General features: G+C 53.3%; 2 protein-coding genes across 4 annotated transcripts in view; one reads left to right on the top strand and one right to left on the bottom strand.

Moving 5' to 3' along the window:
• Positions 1 to 11,515, top strand: part of MEGF8 (multiple EGF like domains 8) — a 77,875-nt gene extending 66,360 nt beyond the window's left edge. For both annotated transcript variants that reach the window (XM_007532937.3, XM_060186033.1), the window contains 7 exons: positions 436 to 643; positions 777 to 936; positions 1,164 to 1,356; positions 1,698 to 1,868; positions 2,201 to 2,331; positions 2,809 to 2,941; positions 8,497 to 11,515. In XM_007532937.3, coding sequence (XP_007532999.1) covers positions 436 to 643; positions 777 to 936; positions 1,164 to 1,356; positions 1,698 to 1,868; positions 2,201 to 2,331; positions 2,809 to 2,941; positions 8,497 to 9,765 — 2,265 coding nt within the window. In that variant the 3' untranslated portion in view covers positions 9,766 to 11,515. The remainder of the gene's footprint in view (positions 1 to 435; positions 644 to 776; positions 937 to 1,163; positions 1,357 to 1,697; positions 1,869 to 2,200; positions 2,332 to 2,808; positions 2,942 to 8,496) is intronic.
• A 5,910-nt stretch (positions 11,516 to 17,425) lies between these two features.
• Positions 17,426 to 20,499, bottom strand: CNFN (cornifelin). Of its 2 annotated transcripts, none has more exons than XM_060186031.1 (4): positions 20,364 to 20,499; positions 19,167 to 19,277; positions 17,740 to 17,876; positions 17,426 to 17,647 (listed from the first exon to the last, which is right to left on the bottom strand). In XM_060186031.1, exons 2-4 carry the CDS (start codon positions 19,273 to 19,275, stop codon positions 17,558 to 17,560), a joined length of 336 nt encoding a protein of 111 aa, XP_060042014.1. In that variant the 5' UTR covers positions 19,276 to 19,277; positions 20,364 to 20,499; the 3' UTR covers positions 17,426 to 17,557. The 2 variants fall into 2 exon arrangements, with proteins under 2 accessions (XP_060042014.1, XP_007533000.1); XM_007532938.2 differs by lacking the exon at positions 20,364 to 20,499 and adding an exon at positions 19,687 to 19,864.
• Between the last annotated feature and the right edge of the window lie 2,986 nt (positions 20,500 to 23,485).

Raw genomic sequence — 23,485 nt, 5'->3', positions numbered from 1 at the left:
GTGGGTTAAGCGCACGTGGTGCAAAGCACAAGGACCGGCATAAGGATCCTGGTTCCAGCCCCCGGATCCCCACCTGCATGGGAATTGCTTCACAGGTGGTGGAGCAGGTCTGCAGGTGTCCATCTTTCTCTCCCCCTGTTTGTCTTCCCCTCCTCTCTCCATTTCTCTCTGTCCTATCTAACAACGACAACATCAGTAACAACAACAATAATAACTACAACGACAAGGGCAACTAATGGGAAAATAAAATTTCAAAAAAAAAAAAAAAGATCCTGCACCACACACACCTGGAGGATGATGCCACCTGACCATGGCCAAGGAATGTGTGTGTGTGTGTGTGTGTGTATGTGTGGTGTGTGTGTGGGGGGTCTCCCAGAAGAGGGTGCAGTCTTAGCAGAAACTCAGAAATGCTTGTGTGGCCCTTCCTCCCTACAGTGTCTGAGCCCCTCCTACCTGCCTCTGCGGTGTATGGCCGGAGGCTGCGGGCGGCTCCTCCGAGGGCCTGAGAGCTGCTCCCTGGGCTGTGCCCAGGCAACCCAGTGTGCCCTGTGCCTGCGTCGCCCCCACTGTGGCTGGTGTGCCTGGGGGGGCCAGGACGGGGGCGGCCGCTGCCTGGAGGGTGGCCTCAGCGGCCCCCGTGAAGGTGAGCCAGGCTCGGGGCTGACCGCTAGGTGGGCTCTGGGGGTGCTGGGGGGGCAGCGGTTTTGTAGGAGGTAGGAGGGCACAGGGGCAGGGCTGGATGGGGTAAGGGTGAAGGCTGCCCGTCCCTTCACCAGGTCTGATGTGTGGACACTCTGGGGCCTCCTGGGCCTTCCTGTCCTGCCCCCCTGAGGACGAGTGTGCCAACGGGCACCATGACTGCAATGAGACACAGAACTGCCATGACCGGCCACATGGATATGAGTGCAGCTGCAAGACGGGCTACACCATGGACAAGTGAGCTGCGGTGGGGACTGGGGGCAGTCCGGGCAAGGCTGGAGCAAGAAGCCCCGGCTCTGGGTTCTTCTCAGATGTGCAGGGCTGGGTTGGTGAGTTGGTAGGGTGTGCTGGGATTAGGGGCTGCACCCCAGAGATGAGGGAGCCAGGAAGAAGACCAGGCAGAGAAGGTGGGGTGGCTGTGTGGGCCCTGGGGTACTCCCTGACCCTGCTCCCACCCCCTGCAGCGTGACGGGGCTGTGCCGGCCCGTGTGCGCCCAGGGCTGTGTGAATGGCTCGTGTGTGGAGCCCGACCACTGCCGCTGCCACTTCGGCTTTGTTGGCCGCAACTGCTCCACAGAGTGTCGCTGCAACCGCCACAGCGAGTGTGCCGGCGTGGGCGCCCGAGACCATTGCCTGCTGTGCCGAAACCACACCAAGGTGGGACCCGGTCTGGGATCCAGGCCACTGTCACCACTCCCACCCCTGCCTGCAGCCAGATGGGGGAGGGGATACACAGCCTGAACCTAGAGGTGTAGGAAGAGTTGTCAGTGAACAGCAAGTCGACAGGGCTTGGTGAGGTGAGTGTGTCCAGTGGGGGAGGAGTGACCCCCAGAAGTGTGCAGGTGGCCGCAGCCAGAGCTGACAGGCAGAAAGGCTGGAATCACCCAGACCAGGGCCCGCACTCCTGTGCCCTCCCAGGTTCTCCCCTGGCCCCCTCTCCACCTCCAGCCCACCCCAAGGCTTTCCAACCCATCTGACCAGCCTGTACTGATTTCTAGGGCAGCCACTGTGAGCAGTGCCTCCCGCTTTTTGTGGGCTCAGCCGTGGGGGGTGGAACCTGCCGGCCCTGTCATGCCTTCTGCAGAGGCAACAGTCATGTGTGCGTCTCCAGGAAGGAGCTTGAGATGGCCCGGAAGGAGCCAGAGAAATACTCCCTGGATCAAGAGGAGGTAGGAAAAGCTGGGGCACGGGTCTGAGGAACCCTTTGAAGGAAGAGAGTCTAGGGGTGGAGAGGGGCCCACTTCCTGGGTCTGAGGGAGGAGGAGCTGGGGGGGTCCTGGGTCTGGAGGAGGAGGGGTTGGGGACTCCCTGGGACTGGAGCGGGGAAAGCTGGGAGAACGTTGGGTTTGAGGAAGGAGGGACTGGGGGACCCTGGGTGGTGAAGGTGGAGGGGCTGGGAGAGAGCCCTGTGTCTAGGGAGGAGGCATTACTTGGGAGCAGACTCTTGGGTCTCAGGAGGGCCTGTCCCATTCCTTCATGTGAACACCCTGTCCTTCCACAGATTGAAAACTGGGTGGCAGAAGGCCCGAGTGAAGATGAGGCAGTGTGTGTGAACTGCCAGAACAACAGCTATGGGGACAAGTGTGAGAGCTGCCTCCACGGCTACTTCCTCCTGGACGGGAAGTGCACCAAGTGAGAGGAAGGCCGTAGGCCCTTGCCCTGCTCCATGAGAAAGATGCTCCTTCCTGGTCTCATGTCCTGCTGGGAAAGGGTGAACCCCCCAGATTGGGGCAGGGGTGGAGAGAATGAGGATGAACTTAGATGGGAGACTCTGGACCAGGAGGCCAGTGCTGAAACATGGGTTGCTGAGCAGCCCTGATGGACATGGTGGGCAAAGCTGGAGGGAGACACCATGGGGCCACCTCCCCTCTCTGTATCCTTCCTTCTGAGTGCTCAGTTGTCTTACAGTCTGTCAAGACTGAGTCCAATTCCTGACCCTGCCACTGACTGGCTCCATTGTGTTGGGTCAAAACCTTAACTTCTGGGAGCCTCAGTTTCCTGTTCTGGCCTGTTAAATGAATGGGAACTCACAGATGCAGCATCAGCCTGGGCTCCTGCAGGTCACAGGAGCTCTGTGACCCCCCCCCCCACCTTCCTCCCTCTCCTCAGATGCCAGTGTAATGGCCACGCAGACACATGCAACGAGCAGGACGGGACAGGCTGCCCATGTCAGAACAACACAGAGACGGGCACTTGCCAGGGCAGCTCCCCCAGTGATCGCCGAGACTGCTACAAGTACCAGGTGAGGCGGGGGGAGGAAGCTTCACACCCCAAGACCTCAGAGCTGGGATGAGGTCACCCATATCAAGGAGGACCTGCAATATCGTCCATTGTCCATGGTCTTGGGATTGAGGTTAACTTCATAGACTGTTCTGAGCCCCAGTCAGTGTGACAGGGACCCAGAAATGAGTCTGTGAAAGGCCTCTCAGACTGGTGAGGAGACACTTGGTTAGAGATGGTTACAACGAAAGGCTACTAATGCCAGAAAACCTCTTATCCTGGTAGCTTAGACGTAATGGTTCTCAAAGCTGAGGTCTGCATCTGCCTTCAGGAGTGACCAGATCCAGGAGTTCACACATTGGCATCAGGAGTCTCTCTCTCTCTCTCCCTGTATTTTATTTTACTTCATTCCATTTCTAATTGCTGCCAAGTTTATCCCTGGGGCTCTGTGCCAGTACTATAAATCTATGGCTCCTGGCAACCATTTTTTCTTTTTTTTTTTCCTATTTTTATTTGACCTGTTAGAAATTGAGAGGAGAGCCTTCCTTCCTTCCTTCCTTCCTTCCTTCCTTCCTTCCTTTCTTCCTTCCTTCCTTCCTTCCTATTTCTTTCTTCCTCCCTTTCTTTCTTCCTATTCCTTCCTTCCTTCTTCCTCCTCTTCTCCTCTTCCCCACCCCCACCCCCCAAAATAAAAAAATTAAAAAAAAAAAAAAGAAATTGAGAGGAGAGGGGAGCTAGCAAGGGAGAGAGAAAGGGGGGCAGGGGGTTAAGGGCACATAGTACAAGCCCCAGGACCTACACAAGGATCCCTGTTCGAGCCCCTGACTCCCCACCAGCAGGGGGTCGCTTCACAAGTGCTGAAGCAGGTCTGCAGGTGTCTCTCTTTCTCTGTCCCTCTCTGTCCCTTTCTTGTTGTCCTGTCAAATAAAATGGAAAAATAGCCTTCAGGAGCAGTGGATTCATGTGCTGGCACCAAGCCCCTGGAGGCAAAAAAAAAAAAAGTGAGGGAGAGAAAGATTGATACCTGCAAACCTGCTTCACCATTTGTGAAGCCTTCCCCCTGCAGGTGGAGAACAGGGGCTCCAACTGGATTCTTGAGCATGGCAATATGTGCACTTCACCCAGTGTGCCACTGTTTTCCTGTTATCTTCTGTTCTGCTTTACTCTGTATTGGCTTCCTTCTCAGGCAGGTTTTCTCCCAAAAAGCAGCCCCTATCTGATGCTTTGGGACTAGTGAGGGGGCTCAAAAATTCTTCTCTCTCTTCTCTCCTCTCTTCCTCTTCCTTGTGGAGCCAGGACATCATGGAGGGTGACTTCACTGCTTCAGGTCACTTTTTTCATTCAGATAGAGAGAAACAGAGATACCGCAGTACACCAAAGCTGCCCTCAGTGCACTCCTGTGTGTTGCCAGAGTGTGGATCTAGGCTATGTGACTACAAGGCATGTGCTCTGCTTGGTGAGCTATCTCTCTGCTCCCTAATATAATTTCTAGAAAGCAGGTTTAAATTTTACCTGAGTAAATATCCCTTTTCTTCGCCTGGCCCATTCTGCTCTGGCCACCTGGCTGTTTGCCTTGTGACAGACTCACCTTCCATGGAGAGGCTATCCAGGCTTTGTTCTTAGAGGATAGCCTCACTACCCCTCCCACCTACCTCTTCTCTATGTCCAGAGGAAGAGAAAAGCTTTTGTTTACCTCAGTTTTCCCCACCATTGTACTGAAACCGCCAGACCACAGATACAGGTGCACCCAAAACACTGACTCTCAAGGGTGAAATTCCATTTCAGCAAAACCAGTTTAACAATTCCAAATAAATATATTTAAGAATTAATCTTGTTAAAGGTGATACTTTTCCCTCCCCCAGTTTATTTGCTATACATCATTGCACCACTTAAACAGGGAAGTCTTTCCCAACCCCATCAAAGGAAAATTGCATTTTGACAATTGCTGAATGTCAGAAATCACATCAAATCAAAGTGCAATTATATAGGCTGTGGTTAACTAAGGCAGCCTACAGACCCGATTCTTTTTTTTTTTTTTTTTTATTTAAGAAAGGAGACATTAACAAAACCGTAAGATAGGAGGGGTACAACTCCACACAATTCCTGCCACCTGATCTCCATATCCCATTCCCTCCCCTGATAGCTTTCCCATTCTCTGTCCCTCTGGGAGTATGGACCCACGGTTGTTGTGGGATGCAGAAGGTGGAAAGTCTGGCTTCTGTAATTGCTTCCCCGCTGAACATGGGCGTTGACTGGTTGATCCATACTCCCAGTCTGCCTCTCTCTTTCCCTAGTAGGGTGGGTCTCTGGGGAAGCAGACCTCCAGGACACATTGGTGGGGTCTTCAGTCCAGGGAAGCCTGGTCGGCATCATGATGGCATCTGGAACCTGGTGGCTGAAAAGAGAATTAACATACAAAGCCAAACAAATTGTTGAACAATCATGGACCCAAAGGTTAGAATAGTGCAGATGAAGTGTTGGGGGGTACTCACTGCAGACTCTAGTGTACTTCTGCTTTCAGGGATATAATTTGCCCTAGTTTATGGATACATGTGAACATATGCTCTATCTCACAGAACCTGGTGTATATCTAGGTTTGGGGACTTTGTTAGGAAGTGAACCATCTGGGATGGGATTAGAGAATACTGTGAAAGGAAAGGTCTCACCCGAGTAATGAAGCTGAAGGGTTGACATTCCACACCTGAAGTCTCTGGACACAGTCTGAGGTGAAGAATGTTGAGGTGGCATTCGTTGTATTGATTAGGTTTCGATCGGCGGATGCAATATTATTTGATATGAATTGGGAGAAGCATGCAGGAAATTGGGCCTCACCCTAAGGTTCCAGGACTGGGGGAAATATAGGCTCTATAGTGGAAATGTGAGGTTCCTGCTGTCTTAGGGTTCAAGAAGACAATGGATAGTTATTGTTATCATCACATTATTTGGTAATTGGGTTAACTTTGAAAAGTCCCTTTGTTAGGGTTTGCTGTATAATTCCCAGGATCTTGTATGTAGCTGTGCCACCTGTTGCTTCTGTTCTGCCTGGTACAGACCAAATTCTATCCCTCTACTACCTTCTGGTCTCCCATAGCTAGATGCAAGAGATGGGGTCATTACTAGTGAACATTACATAGTGAACTATGCAGGACTTTTGGAAAAGTGTAAGTGGGCAATAATTAAGGACCCACTTCAGTAGCAGGAATCTGGTTTGATAAGCCTGAGAAAGGTTGCTTTTCTGGTTCTTATTTTTGAGTTGGGCCCAAAGAGTGGGAGCTATAAACGGAATTGAAGCTATAGAAGCTGTCATGTAGAACAAGTCAAAAGTACATAGTTACATTAGGATTAAATTCAGATGAGTGTCCTACAAGGTGTCCTGACTGCTAACATTTCCATCCTGGACCAGAATGTCTGCTTCCTTGATGCTCAGCCAAAGGGCTTGTTGGCCTTTGTCAGAACAGAAAACCCAGAGGTGAAGCCAGACCTCCTCATCTGGCAGCTCTGAAGTGATAGCTGTTTTTTTTTTTTTTTTTTTTTTCCCATGTAAGGTTATTGTTAGGGCCCTGTGCTTGCATGATTTCCACTGCTACAAACATTCAATCTTTCTCTTTTTAGATAGTGAAAGAGAAAGGGAGAGCGAGGGAAAGAGAAACAGAGAGGAGAGTCACCAAAGGTGCTCCACTGCCTGTGAAGCCTCATTTATGCAGGTGCTCCTATGTGGTGACTGGAGGCTCAAACCTGGGTGGGTCCTATGCAGGGTAAAGTATGTGCTTTTCCAGGTGAGCCATCTTCCTGTAGCAGTTCTAGAAGACCCCTCTAGGCTGTGCTGAGGCACAGACCAGCTTGTTGGGTAGGGACGTAAGCAGAAACTGAGGCTTAGACATTCAGTGCCTGGTCCCAAACTAGGCAGCCAACTGGGTTTAGTAACTTGTGCACTTCACCTGTTGTGCCACCACCTACCCTAGTGACTGTTACCCCTTCACTCAGTCGTTCAGCACAGGTTCAGTGAGCAAGTACTACCATCATGAACAGTTATCATCTGGATACTCTCAGAATTGCATCACTAGGCGGTGTTCTTGAAGTGAATGTCAACAAGTGTCATTACACCTCTGTGGCATCGCCCAGCACACACGTAGGCTAGAAGAGCCTTTAGGACCACTGTCTCGGATGGGGCCTGTCACTCCCCAGTATGTTACTAGAGGCTCATGACTGTGGCAGACATTGGGTGAGGTGCTGGGACGCAGCAGGGAACAAAGCAGGCAGGGTGATCTGTCCTCCAGGAATTTAGAGTTTCACAGGAGAGTGGGACAGTAGGTGAGTTAAGTCAGTTACTCAGTGTGTGAGTCATAAGCAGTAAGGAGAAAAGCAAAGCAGAGAGGAGAACTAGCAGGCACTGGGGAGCAGAGACAGTAGTTAGGCCCAGTAGTCAGGCAAGGCCCCAGTGAGAGAAGATGACACTCGAATTAAAGACCAGATGGTGGGGGGATGGGTGATGGTTAAGTGCCCATATTACCAAACACAAGGACCCAGGTTCAAACCCCTACTCCCGACCTACAGGGTGTCTGCTTCATGAGCGGTGAAGCAGGTCTGCAGGTGTCTATTTTTCTCTCCCTCTGTCTCCCAGTCTTTTTTCAATTTCTCTCTGTCCTATCTAATAAAAATTAGAAAGTGGGGGTGAGAGGGGTGGAGAAAAAGGAAAAATGGCGCCTCCAGGAGCAGTGAATTTGCAGTGCTGCCACCCCCAAGCCCAAGCAATGATACTGGAGGCAAAAACAAAAACAAAAACACCACCAGAACAGATGGGGCTGGTTGGTGGTGCACCCTGTTGAGCACATGAGCCGTGAAGAGCCAGGTTTGAGCCCCCACTCCCCACTTGCAGGGGGAGAAGTTTCATGAGCAATGCTGCAGATGTCTCTCTTTATCTTTCCCTCTCCACCCCCGCTTCTTCCCTTTCAGTTCCTTTCTGTCCTATCAAATAAAAGAAAAAAAGTGGGGGGAATGGCCACTGGGGGTCGTGGATTTGTAACCCTGGTGGCACACACACAGAAAAAGGTGGGGGAGTGAAGGTTCCAGACATACTGAGCTAGGAGGGTGGGGGGGTGGAATAGGAGAGCTTGGGGGTGGGGAGCAATCCAGACAGTGGTGAACAGCTTGTGCAAAGGCCCTGAGGCTGGAGGGGCCCGACAGGTCAGAAATAGCAAGTTTTGCAGGTGAAGCCAGCTTACCTCGGGCCGCACCTGTGATTCCAGTCAGCCATGTTTACTTCCTTTGGATGGAGGACGAACCCTTGGTTCAGAGAGATGAAGTCACTCCAAGGCCACACAGCTGGTGAGGAGGCAGAGCCAGGATTCTCTAGAGCCCCTGCTTGCTGTCTCAGTTCCAGAGGCCTTGACAGTGGAGGGCCGAGACTGCAGATGGCAGCAGGGCCAACAGTGCTGGAGTGTAGGGTCCCGGTGGCCTCTGGATGGTGTCAGGGTGGTGGGGACCCAGGACAGCGGGCACTTGCTGGTTGGTGCAGAACAGCCTTGCACTGAGATCAGCCCTGACAGACGCCTCCTCCTCGCCCCTCTCCACCCGCAGTGCGCAAAGTGCCGTGAGTCCTTCCATGGGAGCCCACTGGGCGGCCAGCAGTGCTACCGCCTCATCTCTGTGGAACAGGAGTGCTGCCTGGACCCCACATCCCAAACCAACTGCTTCCATGAGCCCAAGCGCCGGGCCCTGGGCCCTGGACGCACCGTGCTCTTTGGTGTGCAACCTAAGTTCACCAACGTGGACATCCGCCTGACATTGGATGTGACCTTCGGGGCTGTGGACCTCTACGTCTCCACCTCCTACGACACCTTTGTGGTCCGTGTGGCCCCCGACACGGGCATCCACACCGTGCACATCCAGCCGCCCCCGCCCCCACCACCCCCTCCCCCAAATGCTGAGGGTGGGCCCAGGGCAGCTGGTGATCCTGGAGGCACAGGGGCCAGCATCGGACCAGGCAGCCCAGCAGAACCTCGGGTACGAGAGGTGTGGCCACGGGGCCTGATCACCTACGTGACCGTGACGGAGCCATCCACTGTGCTGGTGGTTCGGGGTGTGCGGGACCGGCTGGTCATCACCTACCCCCACGAGCACCACGCCCTAAAGTCCAGCCGCTTCTACCTGCTGCTGCTGGGCGTGGGGGACCCCAATGGGCCTGGCGCCAACGGCTCGGCAGACTCACAGGGCCTGCTCTTCTTCCGGCAGGACCAGGCCCATATCGACCTGTTTGTCTTCTTCTCTGTCTTCTTTTCCTGCTTCTTCCTCTTCCTTTCGCTCTGTGTGCTCCTTTGGAAGGCCAAGCAGGCCTTGGACCAACGGCAGGAGCAGCGCCGGCACCTGCAGGAGATGACCAAGATGGCCAGCCGGCCCTTCGCCAAGGTCACCGTCTGCTTCCCGCCTGATCCCACTGCCTCAGCCCCTGCCTGGAAGCCAACGGGGCTCCCACCACCCAACTTCCGCCGCTCGGAGCCTTTCTTGGCACCACTGCTACTGACAGGGGCCGGTGGGCCCTGGGGACCTGTAGGCGGGGGCTGCTGCCCCCCAGCCTTGCCCCCCACCACTGCTGGCCTACGGGCGGGGCCCATCACCCTGGAGCCCACAGAGGACGGCATGGCTGGGGTGGCCACACTGCTGCTCCAGCTGCCCGGCGGGCCTCACGCACCCAATGGTGCCTGCTTGGGGTCAGCCCTGGTCACGCTGCGTCACAGGCTGCACGAGTACTGCGGGGGTGGTGGGGGCGCGGGAGGCAGTGGTCACGGGGCTGGCGCAGGCCGGAAGGGACTGCTGAGCCAGGACAACCTCACCAGCATGTCCCTCTGACAGGCAGGGAGGGCCCTCGGCCACAGCATTCAACCCCCCTCCCCCCCACAGGGCTGCCCAGGGCACTGTGTCCTCAGAGACCTCTGGTTCCCTTCCCCTGGGGGTCCCAAGACAGGACCCTTGTTGCTCTGCTTTCAACAGTTATTTATTGAATACTTACTATGTGCCAGGCACTGTTGAAGACACTGGGCAAGGCAAGAAACCGGGGCAGGTAAGGTGTCCTGGTCTCCGGGGACCCAGGTTCTACTGAAGGAGACAATCAGCAAGCAGTCTCTCTCTGTCTCCATCTCTCTCTCTCTTTTTCACTCACATCTCTCTCACATCTCTCTCTCTCACACACACACACACACACACACACACATACTCCACGTATATGACACTACATGCACCACGTGTCAGAGAGTGGAGCACTGTGAGGGGTCACAGGATGTGACTGGGGATAGAGGCTAGTGGGCTGGGCACCTCGAGAAGTGAGGCTGGAACAGGGCATACCTGGCTGAGGGACGAGCTGCAGGGAGTGGGTTCCAGGCAGACACAACAAGGTCAGAGCCTCCCAGGTGGGAGTCAGCCGGCCAGTGGGGCCCAAGACCGAGTGATGAACAGGTGAGGGTGGTTGCAGGCAGGGGCTGGATCATCCAGAGCCTGGGGCCCCAGATAGGGCTCTGGGCTTTGTTCTCAGGACAGTGGGAAATCATTGGATAGTTTTGTGGGGTTTTGTTTTTGTTTTGTTTTTTGTTTGCACTAGGGTCTTGTTCATGTGGGATTCCATTGCTCCTGGTGGACGTTTTAAAGATTTTCAGAGACAGGGAAAGTGACAGAAAGGAAACACCATAGCACCACTCATGCTGCGCATGGTGCTTCCATATGGGTGTCAGGGGCTTAAACCCCAGTCCTCACACATGGTAAAGTGTGTACTCTACCAGGTGAGCTAGCACACACACACACACACCCGCACCCGGGACGGGATAGTTTTATGAAGGAGAATGGCAGGATCCGACAAGCCTTGTATGACAGGCAACTGTGGTCTGGGAAATGGATTAGAGGGGAGAAGGTGGCAGCAGAGGCACTAGCTAGACCAAGGTGCTTGGCCAGGAGAGGGTCAGGATGAGCTGTGAAGAGCTCAGGAGGCCAGTGTCAGAATTCAAACATGCTTTTGATAGCTCTGCATCCCAGCCTGACCCAGGAGACAGGAACAGCTCCCAGTAACTCAATGAAAGGCACTGAGCTCAGGATTGGTGGTACTGGTGAGGGACATAATGACAAGATGGAGTGAGGCACAGAGAGGCAGCCAGGAACCCACAGGAAGCAGGGAGTGGCTGCCCCTATCCTTGGACTGGGGGAGCAAAGCCAGGGTCCCTCCACAGCCTGGTTGAGAGGGAGCTCCAGGAGACCAAGCTGTCTGAGATGCCACCACAAGTTGAATGAGGCATGGGGGGTGGGGAGGAACGGGACGGACACTAAGGTTGGAAACAAATGGTGGAGTCCTCAGTACAGCTCTTTTATCTGAAAAAGCTGCGTCAAAGACTCCCTTGTGAGCTTCTCAACCATTTGAGGACTGCCATCCTGGCCACCTTGAACTTGGGACTTTGCTTCTTTCCCAAGACTTCCCAGCTGCCTTTTTGAACCATGAGGAGCTGGGCCTGCCCCACCGTCCAACCTGCTGGGAGCCTCTGTCCATGTGGGTGTGGCAGAGGGGAGTCTAAGAAGGGGGAGTGATTGAGTCAACAATAAAAAAGTCTGGAGAGACCAGTGCCCCAGTGTCATCTACATGTGGATGGGGTGTTTCTGCTTTGAACCAGCCCCCCCCCCCAATCTGGATCCTGGGGTAAGTGCTGGGGCTGGCCCCTTGCTGTCCCTCCTAGGTAGGGGTGGGGTGGGGGTGGGGGGGAGCAGTCCAGAAGCTGCAGTCCCTCCCAAGTGATAAACAGGAGATGAGGGTAGGGGGCCTTTGATCCATCCCTGTCACAGGGGACCCTTGTTTTATCTTGGAAGGGAAAACAAACTGCTGAGGTCTCAGGTTTGGGTTCTATACTGACGCCTGATTAAAAGAGCAGGTAACATGGAGACCAAAATGAGTGGTCTCCACTGACCCAAGCAAAGCATCATGGGAGGCATTCTGTCAGTTGAGAAGGTGGCTCAGTGGCAGAGTTCATGCCTTGTAAATGTGAGGCCCTGGGTTCTGTTCTGTTCTGTTCAGTCAGTCAATCAGATGGCAATTTTTATTTTGTTTTTTACTGCCACCAGGATTATCTCTGGTCCATGGCTGCATGATGAGTCCACCACTCCTGCCAACCATTTTTTCATCTTCTCCAACTCCCAGATGACATATTGGTGTGTGTGTGTGTGTGTGTGTGTGTGTGTGTCCCCAGAACTTTGTGCATGTGTGGTTTTCTACTCCAGTCTAACTTTTCTGATTCAGGCAAGCATAGCACTGGAGGTTCTCTTGGTGTCATAGTATCTCACTTGGGACTAGAGTTGAAGCCTGGGCCAGGTGCATGGCAAAGCAGATGTCCTGACTAGGGAGATGGCTCTCTGGCTCGATATCTTTTGTTAATATTTGTTAATGTGAAAGAATGAAAGAGACAGAGTGAGAGTATTAATCTGGCATATGTGTTGCCAGGAATCAAATTCAGGACCTCATGCTTGAGAGTCCAGTGCTCTGTCCACTGTGCCTCCTTTCAGGCTGCTCCATGTTTAAAAACAAAGGGTGGGAGTTGGGCGGTAGCGCAGTGGGTTAAGTGCATGTGGCACAAAGCGCAAGGACCGGCATAAGGATCCTGGTTCCAGCCCCAGGCTCCCCACCTGCGGGGGAGTTGCTTCATAGGCGGTGAAGCAGGTCTGTAGGTGTCTTTCTTTCTCTCTCTCTGTCTTCCCCTCCTCTCTCCATTTCTCTCTGTCCTATCCAACAACGACAACAATAATAACTACAACAATAAAATAACTAGGGCAACAAACGGGAATATATAAATAAATATTTTTTAAAAGGGTATATTTTTAAGTTAAAAGTTATATATCTACCAGTTTCTTTTTTTGTTTTTCTTTTAACCAGAGCTCTGGCTTATGGTGATACGGGGGATTAAACCTGGGACTCTGGAGCCTCAGGCATGAGAGTCTCTTTGCATAACCATTATGCTATCTACCCTCCACCCCAGCTAGGGGTTTTGCTGGGACTTTGTACCTGTGGGATTCCATTACTTCTAGCAGTTTCCATATCTCTCTTTCTCTAGCTAGAGGGTGAGAGACACTGATAGCACTGGACTAGTGAATGTGAAGCATCCTATGTGACCTTGCACCCAGGTCCTTGAACAAGGATCCAACAAAATACGAGTCCTACTGTGTGAGCTACCTCCTGGTTCCTAAGTTTGTTTTGAGAGGGACCAGTACATTGCTCAACTCCGGTTTACAGTGGGGGCAGAGACTGTCCAATCTAGCACCTCAGACAAGCAAGCCTTGTGCTCTAACATGTTGAGCTACGTCCCCAGCTGTCCTGATCTATCACCTATTTACTTTCAGCCTTCTGGATTGTTTGGCTCTGACATGAGGGCAGGTGGGAGCAGGGGAGTCTCACCTGGGAAGTCTCATTGGGAGCATTGTACCGTTCTGTCAACCTAACCCCTAAGTTGGCTACTACATCTATGATTAGCCAAAGAGAGGTGATGAGTTGGCCCTAGGGGCTGTGTGGGTCTCAGGCATGGTATTTCCAGGCTTTCTAGGCAGCTGAAGGCTTTTCAAGAATTCCCCTTTGCCTCTTTGAGCAGACAGTACCAGACATGCCTTCGAGCTGTGTTCACTGAGCACTGTGTGTGTGAGGTCGCGTGTGGCTCAGCGTACTCCTGCTGTGGTTTCATTTCATCCTGCCTGGACCTGTTACTACTGTGGTTTCCCTCATCTTTATAGCCGCCAATGAGGCAGCTACCTGGCACCCCTTGTCTGCAGTTGAGGACACAAAAGCTCACAGATGTCACTCAGCTGCCTTTTGAGCCCTGGTCAGGGATAAGACCTGAGCAGCAGACTCCCCCCATCTCCCAAGGAAGGGGCAGGGGCCTCAATTGGCAATTTCTGCTTAGGATAAAGCAGGCAGGTTTCCCACCAGAGCCTCGGTGGGACATGACACTTCTGGTGTGCCGAGTTCACAGGCATGACCAGGAAGGCACTAGGTGGCTTGACTTCAAAACTCCTCGAGGTAGCTCATTTGATACAGCACATGCCCTGATAGGTGTGAGGCCCTTAATTTGAGCTCTAGTGCCATGGGCTATGCCAGAAGAGCGTCGTGGGTGGTGGAGTGGTGCTGTGATCTCTCTTTGTAAGATTAAATAATAATAATAAGGGGCTGCTTGAGTGGACACGTTACAGTGCACAAGGACCTGCTTCTAGCGTCCGATCGTCCACTCCCTACCTGCAGAGGGGAAGCTTCACTAGTGGTGAAGCAGTGCTGCAGGTGTCTGTTTCTCCCTATCTCCCCCTCCCCTCAGTTTCTCTTTGTCTTATCAAATAAAGAAAAAAGAAAAGGCCACCAGGAGCTAGGTTATCACTGGCTTTGACACTACTGGAGCCCTGAGGGGTGTGATGAGACCCTACATGCTCTCAGAGCTCCTCACTGGGGAGGAGACTAAAGGGGCAGGAGCAGGGCCGAGAGGCCACTGCACCAGTTTAAGCTGGAGAGGAGTGTGGTTGGAACTAGGTGGGGGCAGTGGCATCTGGAGAACTGAGATTCTGGATAGCCTCTGAGGTTCCAGGTTCAGTCCCCAGCACCACCATAAACCAGAGCTGATCTCTGCTCTGGTGTCTCTCTAGCTCTGCATTCGCTCTCTCTCAAAAAATATGGGGGCTGGACAGCAGCGCACCAGGTTCAGCACACATAGTAAAAAGCACAAGGACCTGCTCAAGGATCCTAGTTCAAGCTTCTAGCTCTCCACCTGCACGGGTGTCACTTTGCAAGTGGTGAAGCAGGTCTGCAGGTGTCTATCTTCACTCCCCCTCTGTCTTCCCCTCCTCTCAATTTCACTCTGTCCTATACAACAACAGCAGCAATAACAACAGCAACAACAGTGGAAAAAAATATGGCCTTCGGCAGCAGTGGATTTGTAGTGTAGACACCGAGCCCCAGCAATAGCCATATTAGAGGCAAATAAGTAATATTTAAAAAATCATGTTAGAGATTGTCCTCAGAGGAGGCAACAGGCTCAGCATAGTTTATCCATTCACCACGATCACACAGCCAGTAAGTGTCAAGAGCCCAGCTAATGTTCTTATCCGTAGGCTGCTTTTGCAAGAGAGCGTGCATTGAACTGGATGCTCTTCTAGGATTCCTTAGAGCTGCAGAGCACCTTAAAGCTGGCATGCTTCTCTGTTAGAATTATGTGTAGACCAAGGGAGCACAGGCACTGAATGAGCTGGGAGCGCACCTTGTTTTTACCCTTAGAAGTTTAGTACCTGGCTCCCCACCTGCGGGGGTGTCGCTTCACAGGCAGTGAAGCAGGTCTGCAGGTGTCTTATCTTTCTCTCCCTCTCTCTGTCTTCCCTTCCTCTCTCCATTTCTCTCTGTCCTATCCAACAACGACAACAACAATAACTACAGCAATAAAACAACAGGGCAACAAAAGGGAATAAATAAACAAACAAACAAATAAATAAAAAAAAGTTAAGTAGTGGGAGCCGGGCAGTAGCACAGCTCGAGGACGGGCGTAAGGATCCCAGTTCGAGCCCCCAGCTCCCCACCTGAAGGGTGGGTCCCTTCACAGGCATTGATACAGGTCTGCAGGTGTCTATCTCTCTCCCTCTCTGTCTCTCTCCATTTCTCTGTGTCCTACCCAACAACAGCAGTGGCCTCCAGGAGCAGTGGATTTGTAGTGCAGGCACTGAGCCCCAGCAATAACCCTGGAGGCAAAAAAAAGTTGAGTACCCAGGGTGGGGGAGATAGCATAATGGTTATGCAAAGAGACTCTCATGCCTGAGGCTCTGCAGTCCCAGGTTCAATCCCCCCCCCCCCCCCCCCCCCCCCCGTACTACAAGCCAGAGCTGAGCAGTGCTATGGTGTTAAGAAGGAGGAGAAGGAGAAGTTGTTGTTGAGTACCTGGAGGTAAAGTTGTTTGTGGCCAGCAGTGACAGTCAAGCACATAGAAGGACCCCAGAGCATAAGTCCACAGATCCCAGATAAAACTACAGAAAAATGCTGAAATTTATTAGAGTAGGGGAGGGTAGTGTAGTGGTATGGGCATGGTGATGAAGAGCACGAGGACCACCAACTGGGTGCTGGGAAGGGTCGGTTTTTATGCCACTAATTTTCAGGTCTCCATTCTTCTAAGGTTTTTCAAGAAAACTACTGCTTCTTACCTTAGCTTATGTATACAGACATAGTTTATTTCTCCCCCCCACCAAGGTTTCTTGCTGGGGTTTGGTGCTTACACAGCAAATGCACTGCTCCTGGTGGCCTTTTTTCCCCCCTTTTTGATAGGAACAGATAAATTGAAAGGGAGAGAGAGAGAGACCTGAAGTACAACACCACTTGTGAAGCTTCTTCTGCCTTGTAGGTGGGGACCATGGGCTTGAACCCCAGTCCTTGTGCATGGTAACATGTGCTCAGCAGCTGTGTGGCACTGCCCAGCCCCTGACTGGGTTGTTTTTGTTTTTGTCTCCTGGGTTATCGCTGGAGCTCGGTGCCAGCACTGTGAATCCATTGCTCCTGGAAGCTATTCTTCCCATTTTGTTGCCCTTGTTGTTGTTGTTATTGTTGTTATAACTGTTGTTGTTGGACAGGACAGAGAGAAATCGAGAGAGAAGACAGAAAGAGAGGAGTAGACACCTGCAAACCTGCTTCACCACTTGTGAAGTGACACCCCTGCAGGTAGGGAGCCAGGGGCTAGAACCCGGATCCTTATGCTGGTCTTTGTGCTTTGTGCCATGTGCACTTAACCTGCTGTGCTACCGCCCAGCCCCCTCAATCAAACTCTTTATTGGAGATGGTCCACAGCCTGGGGAAATTCTTTTATCTAAACTCTTTAACTCATTGTCTCATTGTCTTGATGACTTCTTCTTTTTTTTTTTTTAAATTTATTCCCTTTTGTTGCCCTTGTTTTTTTTTATTGTTGTAGTTATTATTGTTGTTGTCGTTGTTGGATAGGACAGAGAGAAATGGAGAGAGGAGGGGAAGACAGAGAGGAGGAGAGAAAGACAGACACCTGCAGACCTGCTTCACCACCTGTGAAGCGACTCCCCTGCAGGTGGGGAGCCCGGGGTTCGAACCGGGATCCTTATGCCGGTCCTTGTGCTTTGCGCCACCTGCGTTTAACCCGCTGCGCTACAGCCCGGCTCCCTTCTTGATAACTTCTTTCTGGCACCATGGAGGCTTTGCTCATGTAATGGGAACTGTGACCTTTTTGCTAAGCTTTCCTTGCTTAGGCTGCCAGTCTGGCAAAAGCCATGGTTATGAATTATGCCATAGCACCTGGCCTCTGCCAAGGTTTTTCAGGTTCTGCGGATTTTTCGGGATCCAGCAGAGCTTCCCTTGTCAGGAGCCCGCTTATCTGTCACTCAGTGTCACCAGTGTCACAAAAGCTTCCAGAGGCCTCCTTCCAGTCAAGGCATAGTCCTCTGGCCCCACCGCCCTCACCAAGCCTCCGCCCAGATTCCTTCCCTGGCACGAAAACCATGGAGGCAGAGCTGGTTTTCAGGTTTTTTTTTTTTTTTTCCTTTTTATTGTGGGTGTATTTCTGGAGGCTGGTAGGATGGAAAGGCAGGGCTAGAGGAGGCGGGAGGGGAAGGAGAGGGTGGAGGGGAGAGGTGGGGGCCGGCTTCACTCTCGGATCTTCAGTTCCCGCGCCATCTGGCAGAGGGCGCAGGGCAGACAGAAGGTGAGAGCCGCCCAGTCATGGCCCACGGAGCCCTGGAGGGTGGAAGGGAGAGTAGTGATGAGCCCCAGGGGCCGGGAGCCTCCGCCCTGGCCCCCGCCAGCCCCCAGCGCCCTAGGGTGCTCACCTGGATGCGGTAGCGCTCCCGCATGCCGGTGCGCAGCGAGTGCAGGCCGCCAGGCAGGTAGGGTGCACAGCAACACTCGCCAAAGTCGTCGGAGATGCGGCAGGCGAGGCAGAGTGGGGCGAAGGTGCCACACAGACCTGAGGGACGGGGTCGTGGGGGGGGACCAGTGTCAGGGGGAGGTGCAGCTGAGGGTCCCCGAGGGAATTAGAGGGTGCTGGAAAGGGGGACTTCATTGTATCTATTTATTTATTGGTCACTGCAGGGGCTTCAGATAGACGAATAGAGAGACCACAGCAGCGAAGCTTCCCCTAGTGCAGAAGTGCTCCCATGTGGTGTACTGGACACTGGAATCTGGGTCGTGGGAGTGGCAAGGCAGGTGCCCTATCTGCCCCTTTATTTTTTTCTCATTTTATTAGGACAGAAAGAAATTGAAAGGGAAGGGAAAGCCGCCACTTTAATAGAGAAATTGAGAAGGGAGAGGAAGAGAAAAAAGACACCTGCAGACCTGCTTCACTATTCATGAAGTGTCCTGTGCAGGTGAGGACCGGGAGTTCGAACCCAGGTCCTTGCACATGGTAACGTGCATTCAACCTGGTGACCCACTGTCTGATTTCTTATTTATGTTTAAGAAAAATTTGTATTGGATAGAGACAGAGGGAAAGAGGAGATAGAAAAAGAGGGAGCCGGGTGGTGGCACATCCAGTTGAGTACGCATATTACCACGTGCAGGGACCCAGGTGAGCCCCTGCTCCCCACCTGCAGGGGGGACACTTCACAAGTAGTGAAGCAGGTCTGCAGGTCTCTCTTTATCTGTCTCCCCGTCCCTCTCAATTTCTCTCTGTCCTGTCAAATAAAAATAATAATAAAAAAGGTAAAAATGGCTGTCTCCACAGTGGAGTCTTTGTGCAAGGCACCCAGCCTCAGTAATAACCCTGGAGGAAAAAGGAAAAGAAAGAGAGACACCTGCAGCTTACCCTGTGCAAATGGGGTTTGGAGGCTTGAACTTGGGTCCTTGTGCATTGTAATGTGTGCAGTGTGCACTCAACCTGGAGTGCCACTGCCTGGCACACCCACCTTCATTTTATTTCATGAGAGAGAGAGAGAGAGACAGGCACCAGAGCACCATTCTGTACTGGCAGAGGCAGTACAGTGCATGGAACCCAGGTAAAGGCAGTCCTGTGCTCTCAGCTCTGAGGAGAACCACCTCCCCTGCCACTGTGGGTTGTTACAGAGTTTGGGACATGCAGTTTGAAGCAGAAGGAAGATGGAGGGTAGAATCACAGTGAGGAAAGGTGGGGGTGGGGGGAGAGTGCAGCGGGGAGGGAGGAGGAGGTAGAGTGTGGAAAGTGCGGAGGTCAGGGAGTGCTGGTGGTCCAGCAATAGGGTGAGAGAGAAGGGACCCCCCCCACCTCCTGGTAGGCACTCACAGACGGGCATGTCATTGCAGCAATCCGTGAGGCCGGTGTGCCAGTCACTGAGCTGGGTCTGGTAGCAGCTACTGGCACACTGAGGCTGACTGGTCACTGGGTAGGACATGGCTGTGGACGTGAGGGACAGGGGTCAGCCGGCAGCCTCCCGGCCCCCTACATTTGTGCCACCCCCCCTTCTGCCGGGCAGTTTGGGCAGGGCCTCCAGGCTGCCCACTGAGGGACATCACTGCACTCCCCCCTCCCACTCCCTTCTGCCACCTCTGTGCAGTGGTGCCCCAGCCTGCCCTGTCTCCTACACATCTGGTTGAGTGGGGTGGCGGTGGGGGTGGGCTTCTGCACTCTGGTTGGGTAGGGGACCTGGGGGGGGGCGGAGAAATGCTGCTGCCTCCTCCACATCTGGGCCTAGGGCGTTGGGTTCTGGGCCTCTGGGGTGCAGGCAGGCAGGAGTCATCTGTCTTCCATGTCGGGGTGCCCAGGGAGCAGAGGGTTGGGTGGCTGGTTCATCCCGGGGTCCCACCTTTGCCTTTCACGGTCTTGTCGTGCATCTCAAACTGCATTTTGCTGGCCCCGGGAAGGAGGAGGAGGAGGTGTCGTGGGGGCTGATGGCCCTGGAGGTGGCAGCAGGCAACCACAGAGGAATCTGTCCAAGGGACGCTGGATACTGGGAGGGGGTAGCAAGGGGCAGGGGCAGGGGGGCTGGATTGTCAGGGGACACGGAGCTGGGGAGAGAGAGGCCAAGTCAGCCTGCTAGCTCGGAGCTCGGGGAGTAGGAGGTGGGGGCGAGACACTCATTCCTCTCTGTACCACTGCCCGACAGACCCCAGAGGACCCTTCTGGTACCAGAGTCAGAGCTGGAGGGAGACCAGTCAGAGACAAGGGGAGGAAGAGATCAAAATCCAGCACCACAGCCAGGCTGAGTGCTGCCCAGTACCCAAACTTTCTTTGCAAACCCATTTCACAGACAAAACACCAAGGCTGGAGAGTGAGAGAAGAGAGTAACATTCAGCAGAGGCCCCAGGACTTCCAAACACCCATCACCAGTCAGGTGTGTGTAGGGAGGAGGTGGGGGGGGAGGTAGTGGGAGAGCAGGGAATGAGGAGAAAGCCCAGGAGAGCAAAGCAGGAGGCAGAGAGGAGTGGAGGAGGGACCACCAGGAACAGAGGGCTGAGTCCGGCTGTGAGGGAGTGCTCCTACCTGCAGGACTCTGGTGGTGCTGGTGAGACAGAGGTGTGGACGATGCAGGCACTGAGTTCTCAGGACCAGGAGCTGCTTATATTGGGGCGGGTCACACGGCATTAGGCGGGGCTCTGACAGAGGTGCCCAGGGAGCCCAGCCTGTCTGGCTGACCCTCTTTTTCACCACTGGGACTTCCATTTCCACCAGCATCCCTTCCCCCTTCCCCTCTTCATGCCCCTTGTCTCTGGGGGGGGGCATTCCAGAGATTAACACTTCCCCCAGGTGGAGACACAGAGATAGGGAGAGGCTCCCCCCCCCCCCCGCCCCCAACCCATATATATGTGGAGAGAGAGGCACAAAGCTCTGGGAGAATTAACAAGATAGGGAGAAAGTTAGGGGCTGGGGAGGTGGCACAGAACTTGCTTGTATGAGGCCCAGGGTTTGATTCCTAACACCAAATATGCCAGAGCTGAGTGGTTCTCCGAGGTGTCTTCTCTTCTCTCTGCACCCCCCACTCCCCACACACTCGCTAAGTCATATAAATGATGCCAGATATCTCAGTGGCAGAGTGCATGCCTTGCAAGGTGAGGTCCTGGGCTTGAACTGCAGCAGGATATGTGAAGGAGCTGTGCTTTCATCTGTCTTTCTCATCAAAGCAATGTATCTAAGAAAGAATGAACAAGATGGAACTCAGAGAAGAGGCAAAAGAGGGACAGTAGGTGTAGGTGAGGTTTAGACAGAAGGTGGCAAACGCTAGAAGAAGAAGACAGAAGGGAGAAGAGGAAGGGCCAGGGTGTGAGAGAGTGTAGTGTGTGTGGGTGTTGGGGGCTCCTGTCATCCTCAATGTGGCCCCCACTTTCCTGGGGGAGGGCCTTTATCCTCCCTTTCAGAACCACAAGGCACTTGGGGAGGGGGTACTGTGTTTTAGGGTGACTCATGCGGGAATCAAAGTCAATAAACACAGCTTGCTGGGAAGGAAGGAGGCTGGGGATGAAGAAACTGTGGTTCTTGGGGCAAGGGATGTGGTTCAGGGTTCCTGGGGGCTCATGACTGGCTTCCGATAGAGGAAGAGAGGGCCAGGTTCCTGGTCTGAGGGAGGGGGGCTGCATCCCTGAATGTTGTATGGGGGTGGGATTCCTGCAGGAGAAAGAGCTGGGGGCCTGAGTCACGAGTTGCCCTCCCCCCCCAACAGGCCTGGCGGGATTGGAAGTGACTCAGTTAGAGCCAGGTGGGGTTCCAAGCACGGGTGTCGCCTCAAAAATGTAGGAGGCACCGGAAAATTGGGGTGTCACCTGCAGAGAAGGTGGTGGTGTCACACCATTGGGTATGGGATGGGGTGATGGCGGGTGGATTGTCTTGCTGGCCTCAGATCCCAGCTTTCTCCCCACCTCCTGATCCAACACACCCAGGACCCACACCTTGGTCTTCCGGAAGTACCTGGAACTACCTAGTGGCTGGCTGTCCCTGTCCCCAGACTGACCAGTGGCACCTCCTGAGCTGGAATATCCTTTGGTCCAGGGGCCCGAGTGTCTGGGTCATATCACTACATGTCTGTCTCCATGTCCCTGTCTCCCCATCTCTGCATCCTTGTCTCTCCAGTTCAGAATTTCTCTCCTCTCTCCTCACCTCTATATATCTTTTTAGGAGTTCCTCTGGATCTCTGTCTCCCCATGTCTGAGTCTCCTCCCAAGCTCTGTCTCCTTCCTTGTCCTGGTGTCTCTTGTCTCAACATCTCTCTTGCAGAGGCCCATCCCTCAGTACCCCTGACTGTGGGTGACTCAGCACCAGGGACCCTAGACCTTCCAGGATGATAGCCAGAGTTGCCCTCAGGTCTCCCCACTCTGACACAGCCCAGGGCCCCCCAAAATTAGCTACAGCAACACTCCATGGAAGAGGGGGTGAGGAAATCAGGACTGGGGAAGCTGTGAGGTGGCCCCCTGGGGGGAGGGGAGGAGGAGGCAAGCAGGAAGAGGAAAGCCCCAGGGCTGAGGAGGGACCAGGGCAGAGCAGCCAGGCATCTGGCCGCAGTGCCACCTCCCTCTGCCCTCAAGTAAAATACAAGATGTTAAGTAACATTTGAATATAGGGTAAGCCAGAAATAGATTTTAAAAAAAGCATAAATGTTTCCTATGCAATATTTGAGAGATACTACTACTGAAAAGGTATTGTGGGTTATCTGAAATTCCTACTGATATGGGCATGTTGTGTGTTTATTTACTAAAAGGAATAGCTACTCCCTGGCTCACCTCTTTTTTTCAGAACCCAGGAAACCAGATCCTCAGCCTTGGACTTAAGAATCTAAGACTCTTCTCCCCTCACTTCCCTTCAGGTGTATGAATGGGGTCCCAGCTTGCTCAGAACCCAGAAATCCAGGCTCCTAGCCCCCTCTTTCTCCAGAGTCCAGGCATCTGCACCGGGTTTGGGTCTAGTTGCCCAATGTGGGTTTCACAAGGCAGGTGGTGCTGTCCACGGTCATGGTGAAACCGGTCAGGCTGAGCGGACCAGTGAGGTGGCCCTGGTTCCATCCTAAGCCTGGTGCTTCCTCAAGAGCCAGCCCTGAGGAGGGACTCAGGGACTTCTGGGTGCGTCATCCTGTCTGGATTTGGGTGTGCCATGTCTCTTGTGTGGCATATGCCTCTCTGGCTGCTGCCTGTCATCTGTGTGAGGCATTGCCATAACATCTCCTCTCTGCAATCTGCTGTGTGGCGGGGTGTGGTGTGTGTGTTGGGGGTGGTCTTTCTTCTTCATGTGTCTGCATCATGATTCCACCCACTGTGAGGCTGTGGGGACAGTGTGTCTCTGTTGTAGGAATTCTGCAGGGCTGGCAAGCAACTTGAGTTCAAATCCTGAAGGCTTCTTACTGGCTGTGAAACCTTGGTTGGACAAATCACTCAAGGTTCCTGGATCTCAGATTTTCCATCTGTAAAATGGATCGTTGCCAGTAGGACTATTGAGGGGATTTCATGAGCTAACCCAGGTTAAGGGCTTAGAATAATGCCTGGCATATGGTGTGTGCCTCGTGGTAGCACAGCGGATTAAGTGCAGATGGTGCAAAGTGCAAGGATTGGTGTAAGGATCCTGGTTGGAACCCCTGGCTCCCCATCTGCCGGGGGCGGGGGTCACTTTAGAAGCAGTGAAGC

The sequence above is a fragment of the Erinaceus europaeus genome, chromosome 2 (genome assembly GCF_950295315.1).
Source record: "Erinaceus europaeus chromosome 2, mEriEur2.1, whole genome shotgun sequence".
NCBI lineage: Eukaryota > Metazoa > Chordata > Mammalia > Eulipotyphla > Erinaceidae > Erinaceus > Erinaceus europaeus.
This window is presented reverse-complemented; position numbering and strand designations above follow the sequence as displayed.

Coding starts and splice junctions, on each gene's coding strand:
- CNFN (XM_007532938.2), bottom strand. CDS start 19,726: ATGCAGTTTGAGATGCACGACAAGACCGTGAAAGGCAAAG. Junction 19,278..19,686: donor CAAGACCGTGAAAGGCAAAG/GTGGGACCCCGG, acceptor TCACGTCCACAG/CCATGTCCTACCCAGTGACC. Junction 17,648..17,739: donor GGGAGCGCTACCGCATCCAG/GTGAGCACCCTA, acceptor TCCACCCTCCAG/GGCTCCGTGGGCCATGACTG.